The sequence below is a fragment of the Trichosurus vulpecula genome, chromosome 6, assembly GCF_011100635.1.
Source record: "Trichosurus vulpecula isolate mTriVul1 chromosome 6, mTriVul1.pri, whole genome shotgun sequence".
NCBI lineage: Eukaryota > Metazoa > Chordata > Mammalia > Diprotodontia > Phalangeridae > Trichosurus > Trichosurus vulpecula.
In genome coordinates this window covers 270,804,661-270,827,063 of record NC_050578.1, presented here as the reverse complement: position 1 = coordinate 270,827,063, position 22,403 = coordinate 270,804,661, and the positions used below count along the sequence as shown (strand labels likewise).

Here is a 22,403-nt window from a genome sequence, read left to right as displayed (position 1 = left end):
TTATTGCCCAGTGGACCCTTGGGACTTGGAACTGGGGACTGGAACTTAATGGGGAGAACAGACCCCAAAAGAACTTTGGACTCTTTATTTGAAATTGGGACTTTGGGTGCCACGTGGAAGCCTGCAATGGCAGTTTGGGGAGGAGACATCCCCAAGAGAACTCTATTTGTTTGTCTGTTTGCTTTAGGACTTTACTAACTAAAGCATGCCTGTGCCTCAGGGCACTGGGAAAAAGCCTGCGATGGCAGTGTGCTTTAAGAAGCACTTTATTTGGACACTTTATGAGCTTAAGAGATTAACTTGCTTTGACCTAGGGGTGGACATTTGAATAGTTAACAATTATTTTGGGAATGATTGATTGAAGAAATTATCTTGCTGGGACCTAGGGGTGGGTCACATTTGAATTGTAAACCAATATTTGGGAATGTCACTGAATATGTTTTGCTTTATTACGAATGATATATTTTAGTTTCCTTTGTAATTGGATCACAATGTAAGTGTAACCAGAATGGCCTTTGTTTTCTTTGAGTGACTCAATTTATCTCAGTGAGCTTTACTAGGTGCTAAGCCCCAGGCCAAACCCCATTAGGTGTTAATGTAATCCATGTGGATGTGAACCTCCCAGGGTCCTAATGGGAGGGGCCAACTCAAGAACCAATCACCAGAGCCTGAGCTCTGGTGATTCAGATGATGTTTGATGATGTCTGAAGCCCTATAAGAAGGGAGGACAGAGCTATTGGTGCGGGGCTCTGGAGATGGTGTTGATGAGGAGACTCCGGGCAGCTGTAGCTAAGGAGCCCTCCAGCTTGTAAACCCGGATGCTGAGACTCTGTTGAACTCTGGTAACTATGTGTTGGGATTGAATCAGACAAAGTCTGTTGATGTTTGTCATTTGCTTGCATTTTGTTTTGAAGTTCAGGGTGCTGGCTTTTTCCCCTGGGCTAACTGAATGATATTTGAATGCTGAATTAAAAGTAAGCTTGTCAACCCCCTCACCTTGCTTTCCTTAATTAAGCAGATCAGAAGAACCTGTGCTGTTGGCAGCTTTCTGGGTGCTGGCTGTGGGTGAATCTTATACCCCCACAGAAGCTGCTAGCCTGATTATTCAAACACTCCCCCAAGTCAGAACAGGACACCGTTGGTGCAAAACATCAACTTTCTGGTTTATTGACCTTGTTCACATTCCCTGCTCTGCTCTTGAAGCTTCCGGCTCCTTCCAAGGAGAGCTGCTACCACCAGCAAGATGGTGATGACCACCAGAGAGAGGGTCACCCACAGCAAAGGTTTCAGGGTCATGTTCCAGGAGAATCTTTCCGGAAGAAGGGGCTCTGAGATGTTGGGCCACAAGATGACAGATCCTTCCTTGGAGTCAGGCTTCATGGAGGGTAAAGCTATAGCATTTATAAGCCACTCCTAGTTAAAACTATGATCACTCAGTGCAGTCCTAAGATTTTAGCCAAAAAGGACCAAGAACAACCTGGATAGGCCACAGGTGCCAAGGTCTACATCAAATGTTGACCAAGGTCATGGGAAGTTGTAACTTCCCCCATCTGAGGGCCATACCCTAGGGGTAGTTCTTGACCCAGGGGAATATATACAAATGTCTATATGCCCCCCCCCACCCATGCCCCAGCCCTCCAGCACACACCTTTATTCTGTAAATTAATCTTCTGTTCTTTAGAATCTCCAAATTCCACAGGTCCTGGAGAGCCCACAATGTCCTGGACTCCCTGCATGTATTTGTGGTGATCTATGAAGCGTCGCCTCCCTGTCAAAAGAAGTCAGAGGCTCTATGTTGTACCTGGTCATATGCCAGGTTAGATAATTAGGTTAGCATCCCCAAAGGGTATTATACAAATGGGGAGGAGGGACAGACATGCAAACCAGGTGATCTGGTACTTATGCCCAAGGAGCAGATGCCAACTCCCCCAACATGACCCCAAATCTAAAAACTTACTTGTAGCCCCTGGGTGACAAGCAGCCCTGCAAGTTTCTGTCTCAGATGGATAACAGGCTGAAGTGCTACAGAAGAAGTAAATCTGGGCCAAGGGAGAAGGAGAGGAAAAAGAAAATCAGGCATCTTTCCAAGTCAGCATACCATGACTGGTGGCTCCCATTGATGTCAACACCCTCTAATCTCAGCAGAGTCTAGAGGTCCTGCAGGGACCATCTCTTGGTACGCCAGTTCTAGGATCAGCTTCTTGAGGCCAGTAGCCCAAGATGGAGGTCCAAGAAGGGAGATGGGCCCTTTGCCCTGCCTCTTGGGGAAGTAAGATGGTATCTGCTACTAAACTCATGTCCCTGTGAGGACCTAGTTCTCAGCTAGATCAAAGCCTTCCCTCATGTGCCCTAGCTCCTTGAAGCCAACTTTGAGATCATAATGGAGCATCTCCTGAGTCTAGAGTCCCATCGGACCTCAGCAGAGGAAAGGGCGGCACACTGATGAATCTCCAAGTCCTTGAGGCCAGTTTCTCAGGAACGTGCTTCCCAGTCTTGTCCTTCTTCTCTCCATGGTCTCTCTTTCTGGTCTCCTTCCTACTCATACATTTGTTGCCCTAAACTGGGCCCTCACCCTCTTTTGTAATGGCCTCCTAACTGGTCTCTTGGCCCCAAATCTCTCTGTAACAGAGGGATAGACTCCTGTTTGGCATTTAGATCCATTCATACCAACTCTTCCTTGCCTGTGTACTCCATACACCACTCCCCTATGCTTGTACTCTTTTGGTCCTCTTCAAGAACCAAGGACAACAACCAACCAACTCTACCATCCAACCATCCTGGTTGTTCTGTCTCCTGTCTCTGTCCCTGTCCCTTCTGTCCTCATAGGCAGTCTCTTCTCCCCTGTTCAAAATTGAGCCATGGTCCTCACCGGTCCACTGAGAGCCCCCTGGGAGACTGAGTCCACAAAGGTAAAGGTGGAGACAACGAAACGCTGATAGTGAGTTGGGAAAAGGTGCTCCAATGTTCCCTTCTTGGGTGCCAACTGGGTCTTGTAACCATCACCAGCAAATGGGCATCTAGGAAAGATATCAGTGAGGCCTTAGCTGCAACCTGCTGGGAAGTCAGGCCCTGTTCACAGCAGATCCCCAACTAGCCACTCACCCATCAAACAGAAGAGGCCACTGGGGTTCCTTGAAGGGATTGGTGCTTGGGGTAGCCCAGCAGTGATGCAGAACCAGCACCAGGTTGGGATCTGTCCTTCTGAGGAGTCGCACCTCTACATAGATGGGTTCCCGGAGCATCTTGAAGATGGGGAAGTCCTCCACATGGTAGTAGGAGCTATATTTCTGATCTACGGTTGGGAGAAGAGGGAGGTCCTGTGAGCCTTCAGGCACAGACACTGATAAGAAGGGTCTGGGGAGGCAGGACAGAGGTCTCATTACCCTTGGCGATTCGAAGCTCAAGATGCAACGGGCCAGACCTGAGCACAGGAGCAGGCAGTGGTGGCAGGAAGACCTTTATCTGGACAGGCAAGAAGTTGCTGGCATTGTAGATGCAGCGCGCGTGGAGACTGCAGAGGGGTAAGAAGGTGTAGATGGGTTTAGCTGTCAGAAGATGCAGCCTGGGGATGACCTGGAGCCTTTTACAAGGCAAAGCTGAATTCACGTTGTCCCAAGGAGCTGGGACACTGCCGATGGATGTAAGCCATCTGGTAGATGGTGGAAAGCTAGATCTCGTCAATGAAGTAGCCAGTCCTTACCTATTGAGGAAGCATGACTCCCTTCTGAGAGGTGGTGGACGGTGGGGAGAGAATGGGGCATGCGTCCCTGGAGCAAGACAAATGCATCATCCCTGACTGATTCTGTGTTGTTATGAGGGTGGGTTTGGTAGTCATGGAAAAGTAACACATGCCTCAATAAAATAACTGCAGGCCCCAAGTAGACTTGGAGTGGCAAGGCATGAGACTTGGGTCCAGTGAGATTTCCTAGTCCACATCTCTAATTCACTACATTCTGCCCCCAAAGAAGAATTGGCCTAGAGTCAGAAGACTTGAGTTCAGGTCTGGCCTCAGATACTTCCTAAATCTGACTCAACTGGGCAAGTCACTTAACCACTTGTTTGCCTCAGTTTCCTCATCTGTAAAAATGGAGATAGAACTAGTACCTACTTCCCACATCTGTTGTGAGAACTAAATGAGATAATATTTACTCTCTCCAGCTACCTTGAGTTAAGCCCTGAGGAGCCAGGATGAATGAAGAGAGAAATGAGTTCATTTAGTGAAGCGGAAATGGCAGCTCTGAGGGGAATGTATTTGTCCAAGGTCTCACAGGCAGGAAGGGTCAGAGCTGGGATTCCAAATTCTGATCAGACTTAGTGAATTGCTTACCATGATGTCTCCCTAGTACTTTTAGGAAAAGGGGTAAGTCTTAGGAGAAAAGTCACAGGCCAAGGAGAACCCTCTGACCCTGAGATCTACTAACCAAGATCTCCAAGAGCCTTGACATTCGGTGTCTTGAACCTCCCCTTCCTCCTTGTAAAGTTAGAATGGACAGAACCTGGACAAGACTTTGGGGAAGAAATCCATCTTTTTTTCATTCCCAAGTGAACATCCCTGTTTGTTCCCACCCCTGCCCCCATTTTCACTCCTCTGGGGAATGCTGCCTGAGAATATCCCAGCCTCCCCAAGGCTGCCTCCAAGTAATCCAGAGACGAGGCCAGCTCACGTTTAAATAGTGCCTTAAGGCTGGACAGCCCTACTCTCATAAGCACCCTGCAAAGGAGGGGCCGTTATGTCTATTTTATAGGGGGCCAAAAGGACTCTGGGCCAGGGCTATATAACTGAAGTCTCTGAAGTCACTCTCTTATTTCTAGCCTTTATTAACTTGGTGGTGACAAGGACTGAGTAAGCTAGTAGTAATGGGCCATGGTCGGGACAGCCTTCCTCAAGTATTTGAAGGGCTGTTACAAAGAAGAGGAGCTAAAGATCACTAGCATTTAGATAGCACCTACTATGTGCCAGGAGATCTGTGAAGCGCTTTACAAATGTTCTCATTCGATTCTCATAACAAACCTGGGAGGCAGGTGCTATTATTACCTACAGATGAGAGAATTGAGACAAACAGGTTAAGTGACTTGCCCAGGGTCACACAGCTAGTACTTGAGGCTGGATTTCAACCCAGGTCTTCCCAACTCCAGACCTCGTGCTTTATCCACTGAGCCACCCAGCAGCCCCAGTGAGATTTAGTCTTGGCAGTCGAGGGTTTCAGACCAATGGGTTGAAACCTGTTTCAGGTACAGGAGGGAAGTTACTAACCATCAGAACTGACCCAGAGCCAGGGAGTTATCACTGGTTGATCTTCTATGAGAAGCAAAGCTATGTATCGGAGATGTTGAAGGGATTAGGGCCCAGGTATAGATGTTTCTAGTCTGATTTCTACAGTATTATTGCCAGCTTGGCCATAAGTTCACAGATCTAAAGTTGGAAGGGACCTTAAGAGACTAGTCTATCTCCTTCATTTTACAAATGGAGAAACTGAGGCACTAAGCAGTTAAGTGATTTATCTAAGGTCTTGCAGGTGGTAAGAGAAAGAGGCAGGATTTGAACCCAGCTCCCTGGACTCTAGAGACAATACTCTATCAGGTACATGGTAGCTCTATAGGACAGACCGAGTTTCCGTGCTTTTTGGAGGTGGGGCATTTCTTACTGCCTCTAAGTACTTAGGCTGCCCCGTAGAGCTAAGAGACTTGTTACCTCCAAGAAGCGGGGCGTCTTCTCTTGCCGAGACATAGGCCCAGAGACTTGAAAGAGTCTTCTGACACCATCCCCACCTCCCCTTGGAACGTTTTGTGGCAGAATCTGTACCTTTGGCTTCCTGTTCCTTGGGCCAACTCAGAATGTTCTTTATCAATATTGAAACCTCAAGGCCATTTGCTACAGGGAGCAGACACCTTACTTTCAGATTAATACTTGCTTTTACAGTTTCTCAGCAATGAAATCCCCCAACCAAGGCTTTTGCAGGCTTCTGCTGGCCACGCCCAGATACCTATCTTGATGCTAAAAGGAAGCCTCCTTCCCCCTGCCCCCCACTACTCTCAGCTCCCCTGTCAGTACCTAATTATGGTATGGTGCAAAGGATGATGGCATTGCATTCTGAAGCCCCAAATTCATGCCCTGGCCCTTCTCTGTAACCTTGGACAACTTGTTTAATTCTCTGGGACACAGGTCATTGAGTCTAATCCCCCTGTACTGTGTAGATGAAGAAACCAAGGCCCTGCCCCAAATCGGTGCCCAAACATTTCGTCTCCTCTACTCACAGGAAGGTGCTGTCCCGAGTGATGGTACCTTCTGGCCCCGTCTGGATGTCAATGTCTGATACCAGTTGGTTCTCATAGATGAGTTGGTTATTGACCAGCTAGGAAAGGGGAGGCAGAGAGAAACTAGATGAATGCCTTCCCACCGTGAGACACAGTAGCCAGGTCACCCCTAGAGAGCCATCTCTACCCCTTACCTGGATGGTGGTACCACACTGGGTGACTGGAAAATGGAAGACCACAAAGTTTTCTGTTCTCTGGGTTGGGGGGCAGCCACCTGAGGCATAGGCTAGCTTGATGCTCTCGAGACTGACCTGTTTTTCAGAGGTGGTATTCTGGGAGACCACCAGGACGAAGCTGCCATCTTCGAAACACTGGACGGTGGCTGGGACAGAAGGCCAAATGACCAAGGCCAGTTAGCGTCAGAGATGCCCAGGGGCCAAAGGCCTAGGACTCAGAAGTTAAACTCTAATCCTCACTCTACTAGCAAATAGCTGTCGGACCTTGGCCGAAGACATGTAGCTTCTCCACGCCTCATTTTCAGCATCTTTAGAGTGAAGAGTTTTTAAGACATGAGCACTCAGGTCCTTCCCTGGAACTTAGCCCCTCCAAGGCCTGGTATACTGAGAAATTCTTAGGGGCTGGTGGGTCTTCTAGACAATTCCTTTCAATCTTTAGAACATCCCTTTTCTTCCTCATCCCCCAACTACTAGTACCCTCCCCAAATACCTTATATATTTGTATTTATTAACTTTACATTTATGCTATATGTTTATGTTATTTGTTATCATTCATAAGTTCCCTGGTTAGTAGGGACCATATCATTCTTTGTACCTCTGCGCCCTGGGCCTAGGAGTAAGGAACATTTAATTAAAATAGCTGATTGCTTAGGGATGTGAGTGCACCTGTGTCACCATAGTAACATGGAACCTTGGTATCTGTGTTGTCATAGCAGCAACCAGCTTGGAGACACGCTTCAGAGTGTGCGCCTTCTGCACAGGGGACTCGGCCAGAGATGACCTGGCATTGCTTCCGGCTCAAGGGGTTGCCTGGGATCACAAGAAGTCTGTTGTGAGCTACCAAGAAACAGTTAACCCAACCTAGTTGGATTCACTTTAGCATCAGGCAGTTCAGTAGAGATGCTTCATGGGGACAGGGGTGGGAATCTGCCTCAAGAGAGAAGCTAAGAGATTCTACTCAGGCAGAAAGTACCTAGGGAAGGGAGTCAGACTCACCTGTGTGATATGGTGAGCTCCGATGTACTAAAGTGACAGGGCCGGAGGAGGGAGAAGACCAGGTGGGGTGGATATGGGCAGGTTGATGGCGATCAGCAACAGGTGGGAGAGACAAATGTCTCAAGTCCAGGTGCAAAGGGCGAAGGTGAGGACGGAGCCGGGCAGGGGAAGGAGAGGGTTGGAAGACAGGAAGAGGAGTGCCTGGGCTCTTGGGAGGCTCAGGTTTGGGGCAGATCAAGGTCACGTCTTGAGCACCATCAAGCTGGGTGCCCAAAATCTCTTCTACAAATACACGTAAGTGGTATTGGGCATCCTAAGGTAGAGACAGAGACAGATCAGGGCCCAGGGGAGAAGGCCGCTCAACTTCTCATGCTCACATCCCCATTCCTAAGTGAGCTCTGAAACCACCTGGCGTATTAGTGAAAAGTACTCCAATGGAGTTCTTCTCCAGAGCACACTGAAGCTGACAGGTTCTGAAGAAGCTTGGTACAGTGACAAAGACACTGGCTCTTGAGTCAGAGGGCCTGGGTTCAAATCCAACTACGTTTCCTACTTGACTACCCCATTACCTTGGACAAGTCACTCCCCTTCTCTGGGCCTCTGTAAAATGAGGCATCGGTTAGATGGCACATAAGGTCCATCTATAAGCCTATGAACCCCTGAGCCTCAGCTTGCTCACCTGTAAAATGGGTACATGTGATTTCCAGGACACACAGCCAGTGTCTCAAACCTGGGTCCTAGCCCCAAGCTCAACTTTCTGTTCTAAACTATAGAGGAGAATAGGGTCCTGCCTTGCACCACAGGCAGGCCTCAGTAACTAGCAGAATGGACTCATGACTGGGGCAGCCAAGGCCATACCCCAGCCCAACAGAACAGGAAGGACAGCTGACCTTCTTCATCATGTGACATCCATGGTAGCCTGCAGAGAAGGTGGTGGGGCCCTGGGGCTCAGAGGTGATCCAGTGGAGACAGATGGAGCAGTTGGTCGCTTCAAAGTGGGTCCCAAACTCATCTGGGGAAGAGAGAGGTACGCATCCATCACCCTGAGCTGCAGGCACCATATCTGGCCTAGCCAACTGAGTATAGCCCTACACTTCTCACTAGAGGGCTAACCTCAGAAGGGGTGTACTCTTGAAGAACCCAAACACTTATTAAGCACCTACTGTATTCCAGGTGCTTGGGAGGTGAAGGCAGAAGTGAACCAGTTCCTGCCACTTACACTTGGGTAGGGGGTGGGGGTAGGGAACAACAACAGGCATTCAGGTACATGTGCCAAATATACAAAGTAGTGTGGGTTTTTTTTTGGTGGGGGATACTTCTCTGAGGAGGGAGGAAATCTTCTGAACCAGCTCTCCACTGGTAGGGACCCCAATTGGGGTTCTTGTAGGCATTTAGGCCTCCCACATTCAAGAAGGGACCCCCTTTACAATGTGCCAGACAGGCAAGTATCCAGCCTTGGCTTGAAGGCCCCTAGCCAAGCAAAAAGCCCCTCCTTTCTAAGGTGAGTTTGGTTGCCTCCGCTAAGCTTTCAAGGTCAGACCCAGTGGCCACAGCCTGGGCCCATCTCGCCATGCCTGTCCCTTCCAGTTTGTTCAACCTCAGGCTTCTGATGATGTTCTCCATCCCCTTGGCTGCCTTGGGAGCTGAGAGCACATACAGTGACCCTTCTTTTAGGGGCACCCTGAAGCAGCTGGCTTCCTGCCCAGGAGCATTATTAAATGCCTATGTGCCGGGCACTGTGCTAAGCCAAAGAGAGGGGAGCTCTGAGCCCAATCCTGAGGGCCACAACATTAGGACTCTGAACCAACAATTTGCCCTTCCTTAGACAAGCAGGAGGGAGTAGCCTGGGAATTCAAGGATGGTCGGACTTAGAGATCCACTTTACGTAAGGAGAAACTGAGGCCAAGGTTGATTAAGTGATTTGCCTCCAGTCACAGCAATGTTAGAGAGCCAGGATTCAAACCCAGGTACTTTGATTCCAATCAATCAACCAGCATTTGTTAAGTACCTACTATGTGCCAGGCTCTGGGGATACCAAATGAAACTTCCTGCCCTCAAGGAGTTTACATCCTGTCCAGCTAGAAACTCCAGTGCTATATCAAACAAAGCCACTCACCTACCACCTTGAAGCGGATCTTTCGACCAGGTCTCGGGAAGACCAGCAGCTGCATGCTGTAGGAGCCACATTCATGTCTGAGCTGCAAGCCCCAGGCTCCAGGGCTGTGCCCCAGGCCTAGTCCCAGAGCCAGGAGGAGCAGAAGCTCCAAACAGGTTCCCCAGCTCATCATGAGACCTCCAGCCCCAAGCCTCAAGACAGGCCCTACGCCCCCTTCTGCCAGTAGGGAGGGAGCTGAAGCCCCAGGCTTATATGGATTGTGGGAAAGGTGGCTAAGCCCAGGAGGAGAGAGGTAGCACCTGGAGAAGCCCCCACCTGCCGGAGAAAGGGACTGTGTGGAAACTACCACGCTGGAGGGAAGAGGAGATGTGGCCTCCCTGCAGAGCCCAGCCTGGGCTCCCTCCCTGGGGGTCTGGGTCTGTCACCTGAGGTTGCTCCCTAACCTCTCTAGGGTCTTTGATTTCCACCCCACCTGGGGGGTGGGGGAACCTACTGACCAATTTGGTGTCTTGTTTCCTATGCAGAGCTGATGAGGAGCTGAGAGAAGGAACTGCTCAGAAAACAGGGAACCGAGAGTGGGGGCGTGGGCCTGTGCTGATCAATACAGCTGTGTCCCAGCCCTGCACCCAAGCCAAGTCTGGCTGGTGCCCTGTGTGCAGCTCCTGGGAAGGAAGAATGGCACAGGGGAAATACCACTGGACTGAGCTTACATCCTCCCTCCTCTCCTCCCTCTCCCTGGGAGACCTTGGGTGAGTCACCTGGCTCTCTGTTTTCTCATCTGTAAAATGGCAGGGTAGGACTAGACAGCCTCTGAATTGCTTCCTAGCTCTATGACCCTGTGATTCCCTAAGGTTAGAAGGCCTGGTCACTTCTTTAAGTGGGTATTACCCTCCTTAATTTAGTGTCACTGAGTGTTAGAAATCTTAAATCATGTTTTAAGATTGAGGAAGTATTTTTCTCCGAATCAACGAATCTTAGCCACTTAAGGAACCAGGTGCAGGGACACAAAGACAAAATGCAAATATCCTGCCCTCAAGGAGCTTACTTTCTACCGGTGGGGCTAGAGTTAAAATAGAGTTAATTCGAGGAAGGAGAGAGTGCCCCCTGCTGGTCGATCAGGAAAGGGTTCCTATAGGAAGCATCACCTGAGTAGAGGAGCCTTGATAGAAGCCAAACCTGAACTATATGAGGAGGAAGTGTTTCCTAAGAGGGGAAAACAGAGAGGAAATGGAGCCTTGAGTTCAGGAAGCCGCTATGGGTCCAGTTTGCCTGGAATGCAAACATTGTGGAGGGGAATAACTTGAAGTCAGTCTAATAAGTGGGTTGGAGCCAGATTGGAGCTAGAGTTCTTTTGGAGGTAACCCATGGCCCAGGGCACCTAGCTCTAAGTAAGGCCAGGTCTGATTTGGGGCACTGATCCCAAAGATACTAGTCTCTCTTTGGCATGTTAATGCCCGTATCTCTGGGAAGACTCTGAATGTAGCTTGTGTCTAGGTTTCTACAGATGTGAGTAACAGGGTCCTTGGTTCCCCTAAAAGCATTCAAGGTAACATGTTTTTGGGGGAAGGATGGCATATTACCCCTCAGAAGATGCAGAAGGTCTGGAGGACTAGAAGGAACTTAGAAACCATCAACACAACCAGGGTTTTTCAACCAGGGTCCTAAAGACCTTTGGACCCAGTCTTACCCCATGGTGTGGGCTCCCTCAGAATGGACCTGAACTTGGGGTGGCCACTGGGCAGACTCCCTCCCTGCCGCAGTCCCGCCCAGACTTGTTGTGCCGGCTACTCTGTGGTTGGACTCCCCAAATGATTGTCCACATTTTACCCCCATGGGTCACAGAGGAGAAGTGAAGAGCCTAGAGTCATACACTTCCAAAATTGTTGAACTGAGATTTGAGATCAGGTCTCTCGTCTGCAAGTTCAACATTCTTTCCATCACATCAGGCTGCCTCCGCAAGCACAACTGATGGATGCAAGCACAGGAAAAGATCTTAAAGAAATAAAACACAGTGTGGATTCTCTTTTTATCTTAACATTGCAACTACTCTCTAATGACTCCTACTCCCGGCATAACCCTCCTGGGTGATGAAGCCATGCTGTTAAACACAAACAGAACAAGATTGAAAGATCTCTGGAGGCCGCAGCAATAGTCAAGAAAGGGTTCAGTGACCCACAATATACTTGGGAAGATGAAGGGCTCTGAGATATTTGTTATGACCCAGGAAAGAGATATTGAGGTCACTGCGGACTGTTCCCTGAAGGCCCTCACTCACTAAATATGCTACTGAGGCCAACAAAACTCCAACAGAATGGATGTCAGAGCTGGAAGGGGCTGGAGAACATTGATAGGAGTATCTTCTAAGTTTAGGGGTGAGGGTAGAGGGCTTTGGGGGGCAGAGAGGCCAATTTATCTGGAACATAAAGTATAGGGAGGAAAGGTTAGGATGATACCAGCCTGTGAAAGGTGTGGAAGGAAACTGAATTTAACTTGGTTGGCAAGATGAAGCCATTGAAGATTAGGTCATATGGTGGATCATGAGTCTGCAATGTATCACTGAAGGAAAATAGAGTGTGGGGCAGTTAGGGCCCCTGAGGACTCCCACACTTCCTAGAGAGTGCGGCCCTCCTGGTCCCTGGTGGCCAAATTCTTAGAAGGGCCCAGAAAACACAAAGGACTGAGGTCTTGTTCCCAGTGCAGGCACCAAGGGAGGGAAAGCCGTCTGGATTTGGTTTAGGATCCAAGGGAGGCCTTCATCTGCTTCTTTGCCCATAGTGTTCCTGGTCTCAGGCCCGGCTCAGAGATATTTGAGGTCTGCTGTGACAAAGGCCTGTGTTGTGCCCCACTGCTTCTCCACCCTCCACCCTGCTGCAATGGACTGACTGTGTGTGTGGTTTGGCTATGCAAATACTGGAGCCCTATTAAGGGAACTGGTTAGAGCAGGATGTTCTAAATAACGCAACAAAGCAAAAAACAACCCCAAACTTCTCCCTCAAATACCTAGAAATTAGTTATTTAGTATAATGATATTACTAACATTTGGGGTGTTATATATCTCATTTATTTATTTTTTTTCCAATTCATTATATTGATGTCTTTTGTTGCTGGCATTTCCTGCCCCATCTCCATACTGGACCTTGGGACAGAAAGAAAGCAAGAAAGCCAGCAAGATTAAGAAAAAAATTAAGCAAAAATATAAAATACCAGTATATGCGATAGAAACTTGTGTGTATAGTATTCAGTCCTGGAAGGCCCCCCACCTCTGCTGTGCAAGAGGAGGTGTTTTGTTATTTCTTTTCTGTAGTGTCATTGGGTTTTTTCCCCAGTTATTCCAAGTTCAACCTTCTTTTAGTAATCTTTTCATTTACGTGCCTGTAATCATTGAGTGCGATGTTTTTTCTTGCTTCTGTTTATCTCTGTAACAAGGCAGCCTGGCCTGGTGGGAAAAGAGCTGGTCTCAGAGCCAGGAAGACCTGAGTTCAAGAACTACCTCTCACACGTACTGACCGTGTGACCTTGAAAAAGTTACTTACCTGCCCAGGGCTCAAGGCAAAGTCCCTAAGATGAGAAGGTGCAGACCTGCATGGGTGAAGGGAGTTTCCTCACCCAGGAGTCCCTTTATCAGTGCAATCACAGGCCCCATTCTCTAGTCCAAACAGTTCACACGGATTGTTCCTTGTTTCCCTGGATCCCTTGTATTTGTCATTTCTTACAGCACAACAATATTCCATTCATACGTCAGAGTTCCAGTTGTTCCCCGATTGATGGCTACCCATTCTCTATTAACACAGAGGGGGCTACTAGGAATATTTCCGTACATGTTGGACCTTTGCTTCTCTCTCAGTCCATCCCCAGGAGTGGGATTCCTGGATCAAGGAGGATTAGCATCGGTGGCATCATCTTGGCCACAGATGGGTTCCTTTCACGGAGTCTCAGAACTGGAGATCATTATTCAGTCCAAATCAACCTGGGTTCCTCCCTGCTTCCTTTTGCCAAGGTCCATAGGCTTCAGTTGACCCTTGTCTTCACTATCTCTGCTCAGCTTCCCTCCGTAGGTCTTCTATAAACCTTCTCCACAGAGTGATGCTCTCTGGGTGTTTAGAGGTCATGAAATATTAGAGCTGGGAGAGAAGTAGAAAGAGAAACATCAGAGCTGGAAGGAAACTTAGCAGAGAGTTGGGAGACACCTTAGAATGGAGAATGTCCAAGCCGGAAGAGGCCTGGGGACATGGAAGGCAGACTTTCAGAGCTGGAATGGACTTTAAATATAAAATATCAGAGCTGGAAGGGACCCCAGAACATACGAGAGGCATTATGTAGAGCATGCATCGAGAGCTGGAAGGAACCCCAGAACGTGAACTGTTTAATCTGGAAAGGACTTTAGAACATAGAAAATCCAGTGTTAGAGTTAGGAGAGAATGTAGGACATAGGACTGAGAATCTCAGGCCTGGGGAGATTTTGGAGACCATCTGAGTCAGCCCTCTTGTTTTACAGAAGAGGAAAGTGAAGTCTAAGGAAGGGATTGACTGGCCCAAGGTATTGAGTTGGTCTCAGAATGAGAACTAGATACCACTTTATTTTCAAAATCTCTTCTTCCCAGGTGAGCTCTCCAGGGAGCTCCAGGAGCTGGGAGGGAAATCTCTGCCCACTTCCAACTGGTGCCAGAGAGAAACCAAAGGGTTGGGAAGCCTGGAGGGAGGGGCTTTTCTACACCCCACCCCCTCTCTTCCATCTCCCCACCAGAATGGGTTGCTTGGCCCCTGGCAGAATTGGGGTATCTTCAATATTTCATTTATTTCCCCCTCATTTCATCAGCATTCAGTCTTCCCCCAGATCTCCAGGTTCTCCTGTGGCCCCAGAAGTCTTAGCAAGGGGATGGAAAGAGACAAGGAAGGGGACAGAGGTGGGAGGCAGGGCTCAGGGACTCTGGGAAGACACAGCACAAAGAGTGTTGACCTCAGGGTCCCAGGGCCCGAGTTTGAATTCCAACTCAGCTGCTGATTACCTGCATGACCTTGGGCCAGTCACTTCAACCTTTAAGGACCTCAGTTCCCTCATCTGAAAATGAAGGCATTGGCCTAGATGACCTCAAAGGTCCTTTCAACCTCGTCTTACACTATCCTTCCCCAGAGAATTAAAAGTGAGGGCAGTACATGGTCCAAGAAACGAGTGACCAAACCAATCAGGCCATCAGCACTCAGTTATTAAGCACCCGTCTGGTTCCAGGTGCCATGTTAAGTGCTAGAGCTATAGAGATGAGAGTGACATAGATCCTGCCCTCCAGAAGGTTACAATCGAAGGGGAGAGTTAACATGTAAAGACACATGGCTGCAGACAAAGCAGACCCATGGAGGTGAGGACACTACAGGAGAATGGGAAGGGGGTGGGGGAAAGGCTTCCTCCCCAATCTGGTGATTGAGCCCAGCCTGGAAGGAAAACAGAAATGCTAAGAGCTCCGAGTGAGGGAGAATCAAAGACCCCGAGACTGAAGATGGGAGCGGGGGGCGAGGAATGGAAGCAACTATGATGAGAGCTGCCCCCATTTCTAGCAAACTTTAAGATTCACGACAACCCTGTGAAGGTGGATGGTGAAAGGAGATTAACCCCCATTTCACAAGCGAGAAAACTGAGGCCCCCAGAGGTGCTGAGGTCACACAGCAGGGACGGGATTTGAATCCAGATCCCCTCTCTTTCTCCTGGATGTCACCGCCTCCCTGTGGCTCAGACAAATCGAATAAAAGTCCTGGGGATGTTTAGCCTAGAAAACAGATGTGAAGATGGGCCTTCTAATGTCTGCAGAGCTGCTTTGGGGAAAGAGGCCTCCAACTTGTTCTGCTCCTGTTTCTGAGGAGAAACAGGAAGGACAGGTGAAAGTTGCAAAAAAAAAAAAAAAAGTTCATTGCTAAGAAAAGCAAACATTCCGAGCTCTGGGTGTGCTGGAGCAGCCTTGAATTGGCTCTGTGGAGCCGATTGTTAAATTTTCAGTGTGAATATTTACACTTCAGAAATTGGCAAATGCTATAAATCGGGGCTTGATTTATCATTTTTTTGGTGGTCTGGACTTAAGAAAGTGACAGGAAAATGGTATTAATGCAGACCAAACACACCAAAGTGTGCCGGACCTTTCTTTCCCAGAGGGCCGGTTGTTGAACACTTGCTAGCATATTCCTGAAGGGGCTTCCTGGCAGGGCGGTGGGCTCCCCTTTGTTGGCAGCCTTCCCAAAGGGGTTGTGGGAGGTGGTATAAAAATTATTGACAAGGAACGGGATGGGAGAGATGGCTGCTGATGTCCTTTCCCATCTATCGTTCTGCAGAATTCGAGGTCCCTGCTAGCCCTGAGCTTCCGTGATCCTTTGAAGGCCGAGCTTCTAAAGATCAAAAGGGAACAGAGAGCGCTCCTCTGTCCCGTGCCAGCTTCAAGAGCTCTTCATAGACGCAACGTTTAGCTTAAGACTTTGTAACCAAAAGGATTTCTACCCATACCCGATGACTTGAACTATTTTGTTTGTATTTTCAGTGTTAAAAAAAGAAGTTGTTTGGGAACAAAATGCATGTGATTTCTAAATATATGTCCATGAGTGATATCTTATTGTCCTCAAGCTTTGCTGTCTCCATCTCCCATTTCCTCTTCTCATCTCAGCTCTGTCAGGAACACGGGAGCACAGATTTGGGGCAAGAGACCATCTAATCATTTTACCAGTGGAGGAAACTGAGGCCCAGAGACAGTGCACGCCTTACCCATGGTCACCTCCCAGCTCTGACATCCCATCTTTTGGGTCTCTTCCAATTCTAACATTCGATGGATGAGTTTTATGAGTCCCACTCTTGACCCTGGCTTTTGCTCAGACTCTAATATCTGGGGAGCTGCCTCCCTTCCAGGTTCCACGATAAGGCATCAGATTGTCCCCCAAGATGAGAACCACATCCTGACCTGATTAATTAATCCAGGTTCCTGAGAGGCGCAGATGGCGGACGTGCTAGTGGGCCAGGAAGCTCCGTGGGAGAGTCAGAGGGAGGGGGCTGTGGGAAAACAAACAGGGACTTTGTTTGGAGAGATGTCTTCGTTTGGTGTCCTCACATCCTACAATTTTCTCATGTTCTACTTCTGCCAGGTTTGGAGGCTAGGGGAAATCCCTGGAGAAAGCCACGTGGACAATTCTGGGGCTGGAGACGAGGGCACAGGGACTAGCATTTCACCCAGGAAAGAGAAGGCAGCCAAGCCCCCAAGCTTTGGGCTGGGGAGTGAAATGCTATGGGATTAGCTTTTGCCGAAGCCAGAACAGGAAAACCATAGGCTTAAATTGCAGCAGGGAGGCTTGAGATGAAGGAGGGAAGAAGTGGATGATGTTAGAGCCCTGAGCCAGCAGTCAGGGGACCAGGTTTCTGGTCCTTGGCTCCACTACTTAGTAGCTGTGTGACCTTGAGGAAGTCACTTCCCTGTCTGTGAACCTCAGTTTCATCAGGTATAAAATGGGGGTAATGATAATGGCACTGCCTCAGATAACAGGGCATCATGAAGACTGAGTGAGACAATAGATGTGAATGTGCTTTGGAAGCTGTGCCTGTCATTATTTTGCATGTCAAAGCTAGGCATCATTATGAGCATTCTCAAAAACCCTGATGGATCTGGGATCTTATCGATTCAGGGTGCCACCAATGAGGCAGTTTGTGCCCCATCCGTGCAGGTCCATCCTGTCTGTATTCTCCCAAAAGTTTGCCATAGAGGATCTACCAAACACACTGGAGGCATGAGGATCAGAGAAAAATGTCTACTCTTCTTTCTTGTTGGTCATATGACCTAGAAATGCAACAGACATTTTTCATCCACTTGGTCTTTCTTGTGTACATGGGGCCGATCTCTTTTAAGTGGCTGCAAATCTCTTCCGAGAGACTCTGTAATCATAACATGTATCATGATGGTCTCCAGTAAAATCTTCCTCTGATACTTCATTGTGGCAAGGAGGGGATCCTGGGTTCTCAAAGGCTTTGCTGTTGGAGCACAAGCTAAAGCAAGTCCTACTGAGCTGAGCAGGCTTAGAGTTTAGCCTAAGTAATAGACTGTGTGTCTTTTTTCCGGTGACCAGCCTAGATAAGTCTGTAGGGGCTCATCACCAAGCTGGCTTCGGGGGGATGAATTTTTTGGCCCTAGCAATTCTCTAAGTCAATCTATTGAAAGGTTGTTGATGAGTGGGGGTCTGCACCGGTGAATGGGGAGTGCCCATGATCATGTAATCAGAAGTCCTCAAAACGTGGAAATAGTGTCAACCCAGTAATCCTTTACAGACTTTCTTAACCTTTTTTGTGTTCTGGCCCCTTGGGCAGTTCCTCTGGTGAAGCTGCGGGCCTCTTCTCAGAATGATATCTTACAGATGAGGAGCCAGAGAAGGCAGTGACTAACTTTAGGCCATGCTTGTTCATCCTTTCACTTTCCAGAGACCAGTGGCTTCATATGTTGATGAGTGATGTCTTGACTTTCTCATGAATTGGACTTAAGCAAGACAAGAGCTTCACAAAGTCATTGCCTAACTCTCTTCTTGCCTCAGCTTCCTCCTCTGTAAAATGAGCAGAAGAAGGAAATGTATTTTTGCCAAGAAAACCCCCAACGGGGTCACAAAGAGTCAGACGCAACTGAAAAACAATTCAAAAACAACTCCTTCTAAGCCTTGTGCTAAATAGAAAAAGTGAGGATCTCCCTGCTTTACCTGGGGAGATGACACATAATGGAAGAGTCATTTGCAGGGCAGAAGGCAAGGTCTGCTGGTCCTCCATCTCCCCCTAAGGAATAGACCTAGGGACTCTCCTCTCATCCCAGCTGGACGAACAGTCAAGCAGCCGAGATGGATTGTGGATGGCCTCTAGCCTGGGGATCGGGACGGGAAGGGGAAGGGCATCCTCTGGTGGGGTTGGAAAAGACACTGATTATGAAGTCACAGAACAGCAGGCATAACCTTGGCAAGTCACCTAATGCCTCCAAAGAATAAAGACTTCAGTTACTCATGTGTAAAATGGGCTGGGGTGCACTTGGCCTCTGAGCCTCCTTGTAACTCTGCATCTATGACCCAGCAGGTCACCAGTTGAATCCAGGGAAGTGGGTGCCCTGCCAGGTGGGTTCATACATTCCAATCCACTCTTATTTGCCTTTGGTGGAGAAGGGTGGGGCCAAATCCCTTTGCCATGATTCTGTAATCACCAAGCAACCTGTTAGGGCTGTGCATTTTTGCCAGGGGAGAGTCGGCCTCAGGGACCTGGACCTTTGGAGTAATCAGGCAGCCAGGTCACTTCCTTCCAGAGAACATGTGAAATGGCATCCAAGCATCTAATCACTGGAGAACTTTCTACCCTCTCCAGCATGGGTGTCCATCATACCCTCCCGGCTCTGCAATCTAGCCTGGGGCAGGGGGCGGTTCAGGGTCACCTCACTCTCTATCCAGTACTCCATGTTACCTCTCATCATTACAGGAGTCCAAGAACCTGTGTTTTTTCTTAAAAGGATTTTGGTAAGTGTACTTCAATAGTTTGCTTTGTGTGGAATCTTATGGATTTCACTTTATGCATTTATACATATCATTCTGAGAAGGGGCCCATAGCTTCACCAGAGGGACACAAAAAGGTTAAGAAAGTCTGTGAAGGATTACTGTATTAGTGCTATTTCCATCCGTCGAGGACCTCTGATGACACGATCATGGGCACTCCCCATTCACCGGTGCAGACCCCGGCTTATCAACAACTTCTCAGTAGACTGACTGTGAGAACTGCTAGGAAAAATTCACCTGCCTCCAAGGGTTGTTATGAGGAACAGAAGAAATAATATTTTTAAATCATTTATTTATTTTCAGTTTTCAAAGTTCAATTTTACAAGAATTTGAGTTAGAGAGAATTAAACCTGTAATACCTACCACGCAGGACTGAAAAATATTATTTCTTTTCCTCCTCATAACAGCTCCAGGAGGTGGGTGATAGTGTTGTGCCGAAAAGAGCCAGCAAGACCCGGATATAAATGTTGATGTGGATTTATTCAAGCATGTGACTGTTCGGAGTGAAGACTCAAATAGAACAGCCCCGAGCAGGGGTAGGGTCAGGGTACTTAAAGGGAAAGAACACAAATTGATTTCCATGGAGATGGGAACACAAACAGTGGGGTGAACTGAGGCAAGATGGAGGATAAACTGGGTGGGGGGCAGGGCACAACAATATTAATAATCCCTTTTTACAGATGAGGAAACTGAGGCAGATTCAGTGAAATGACTTGACCAGGGTCATGCAGCTAGTCAGCCTCTTAGGCTGGATTTGAACTCAAGTCTTTCTGACTCCAGTTAACTAAGGTAATTGAAGCGGAGAGAGGTTAAATTACTTGTCCACAGATAATCAGTATAACCCATGGCCCAGCATTCCTAAGTCTGAGGCTTACACGAATTAACTGTGATCTTGGGGCTCCCCTAAAAGATCACTTCCTCTTTGGCTCATATGGCTGAAACCAAGCACTTACTCCAAGAAAATCCGCTGACTATAAATAGCGTCTGTTGTTGTTTAGTTGTGTCTGATTCTTTCTGACCCCATTTGGAGTTTTCTTGGCAAAGATACTGAGGTGGTTAGGCCGGACAGCTAGTAAGTGTCTGAGGTTGGATTTGAATTCAGTTCCTCCTGACTCCAGGCCTGGTGCTCTAACCACTTCGCTACCTAGCTTCTTACCCCCTCCCCCCCATGACTAACAGTGTCTAGGTCTCCATCACTGGGTAAGAGAGACCTCAAGTCCTGTACAAACACTCAAGCTAAAAGCAACACCAACAACCCACTAACCTGACGTAGGATCACCTCTATTTCACCACCACCTAAATTCAGAAAGAGCTCATGAGCAATGCACAGACCTCATAAAGGATTTACAATAGTTTGTAAATAATAGAATTCTTTTAGCTTTCCTGCGGCTCTTACTATTCTATGAAACCATAGTGAGGGGCCTGCCCACAGAGCAAATTGTTAAATTTTCAGTGTGAACATTTACACCTCGGAACTAGCTTTGGAAACACTGCACATCTGGGCTCGATTGTTTTGTTGACCATCTAGACCTAAGAAAGTGATAAGAAAAATGTTAATACAGATTAAACGTAAGTGTGTCATACATCCATTTCTTCCTCTCTGTCCCCATCCATGAGAACTGGTTGTTGAACATTTTATCAGCACATCCCTGACTGGAGTCAGACTCCTGTTAGAAGGAACTGGGCTTGGGTTGTCAGCAATCTCTCTGACATTCTGGTGAGTTCCTTTGTCAACAGCGATGTAAGTGGTTTGCCTGCCACAGGCCACTCCCTGTGGTTTGGATTCCCCCTGCGGCTCCCAGAAAAGCAGCATCCTTTCCTATCTGGTCTACATAGATCAAAACTCACTGTCTTAGTGGAATGCAAAGCCCAAGTTACTGACTCCCCCATGTCCTAGCTTTAGTCCCTGGCTCCTTCCAGCACAAGGGGCCATGGGGGAGATCCTCTTCTCTCTCCAGGAGTCCCTCAGCTCAGGGAATTCTCCTCCTTTTGCTAGAAGTCCTGATGCCTAGACTTTTGACCCTCGGGTTTTGGGTGAGGCGAGACCTGAGGTGGGCCCTGCTGAAGGAAGATCTCCTTTTGGGTAGAACATTAGCTTCCAGGACTTTGACGCTTTGGAAACTTCCCCATCCTATAAGTAGAAGGCTAAGGTTCAGGAAGAGCACCGTGGAGGAAGGTCCTCTTGTGCCCTGGGGATGAGCACGTCTGTCTTCTTAATTTTCTCTTTAGAACCATGAATGACTCTTAGGGGAAGAGGGGATATGGCTGCACTTTGACTCCCTCTAGAATAGGGGTTCTTACCCAAGGGGTAAGATAGATTCCATAGGGTCCGTGAACTTGGTTGAGAAAAAAATTACATCTTTTTATTTCAATATATAAGTACTTTGTTGTTCAGGTGTTTTTCAATCATGTCCAACTCTTCATGACCTCATTTGGGATTTTCTTGGCAAAGATACTGGAGTGGTTTGCCATTTCCTTCTCCAGCTCATTTTACAGATGAGGAAACTGAGGCAAACAAGGTGAAGTGACTTGTTCAGGGTCACTAAGCTAGTAAATGTCTGAGGCTAGATTTGAACTCAGATCTTCCTGACTCCAGGCCCAACACTATCCACTGTGCCATCTAGCTGCTCCCCCAGTATGATTACAATATGATTTAATTCAATATAATAATCCTTTGTAATCTTTTGTATTTTATTTTATTTAAAAGCAGAAATATCCATAGATCTTGCTAACCTGCTCCAGGTGTCAGTGACACACAAAAGAACCCCTGCTCTAGAAGGCAGGTGGAAGGAACAATACAAAGATGATCCCTCCTAGCTCCTCTCCCGATTCTCTGCACTCTGCAGCCCCCTTCATCAATAACAGCCTTCTCACCCTGGTGATGTGTCCACCCTCTGCTCCTCTCCTGTGTTTGGAGAGTTCCTGGCTTAGGCCACCCTCTGAGAAGGTGCCTGTGTCACCCTCACCACTCCCAGCTTCACTCCTGGCTCTCTCGACTTTTCAGCCTCCTCTTCATTAGCTTTGCCCTTGCATAGGTACCTCTCCCCTCTTCTTCCTCCACTCCTTAGAGTTCCTTTTTATGTGTTGTCTTCCCTCATTGGAATGTAAACTCCTTAAGGGTAGGAACTCTTTTTTTTTGCATATATATATACATATACATATATATATATACACACACATATATATATATATGTACACACACACACACACACACATATATATATATATATATATATATATATATATATTCACTCAGTGCCAGGCAC

General features: G+C 47.8%; 1 protein-coding gene across 1 annotated transcript; it reads right to left on the bottom strand.

Annotated features, from left to right (window-relative positions):
- Positions 1-1,151: 1,151 nt before the first annotated feature.
- ZP1 (zona pellucida glycoprotein 1) lies at positions 1,152-9,772 on the bottom strand. Its single transcript, XM_036764541.1, has 12 exons — positions 9,604-9,772; positions 8,378-8,499; positions 7,488-7,800; positions 7,242-7,301; positions 6,450-6,637; positions 6,256-6,353; positions 3,384-3,511; positions 3,103-3,292; positions 2,870-3,017; positions 1,958-2,039; positions 1,647-1,768; positions 1,152-1,374 (listed from the first exon to the last, which is right to left on the bottom strand). The coding sequence occupies exons 1-12, from the start codon at positions 9,770-9,772 to the stop codon at positions 1,165-1,167; spliced, it is 1,830 nt and encodes a 609-aa protein (XP_036620436.1). The 3' UTR covers positions 1,152-1,164.
- Positions 9,773-22,403: the final 12,631 nt, after the last annotated feature.

Bases quoted from the DNA above. Each gene is read 5' to 3' on its own strand.
- ZP1 (XM_036764541.1), bottom strand. From the start codon at position 9,772: ATGAGCTGGGGAACCTGTTTGGAGCTTCTGCTCCTCCTGGCTCTGGGA. The intron at 3,018-3,102 runs GTGAGTGGCTAG...TATCTTTCCTAG, and splicing joins TGGCCTCTTCTGTTTGATGG to ATGCCCATTTGCTGGTGATG. The intron at 1,375-1,646 runs GTGTGCTGGAGG...CCCTCCATGAAG, and splicing joins TTAATTTACAGAATAAAGGT to CCTGACTCCAAGGAAGGATC.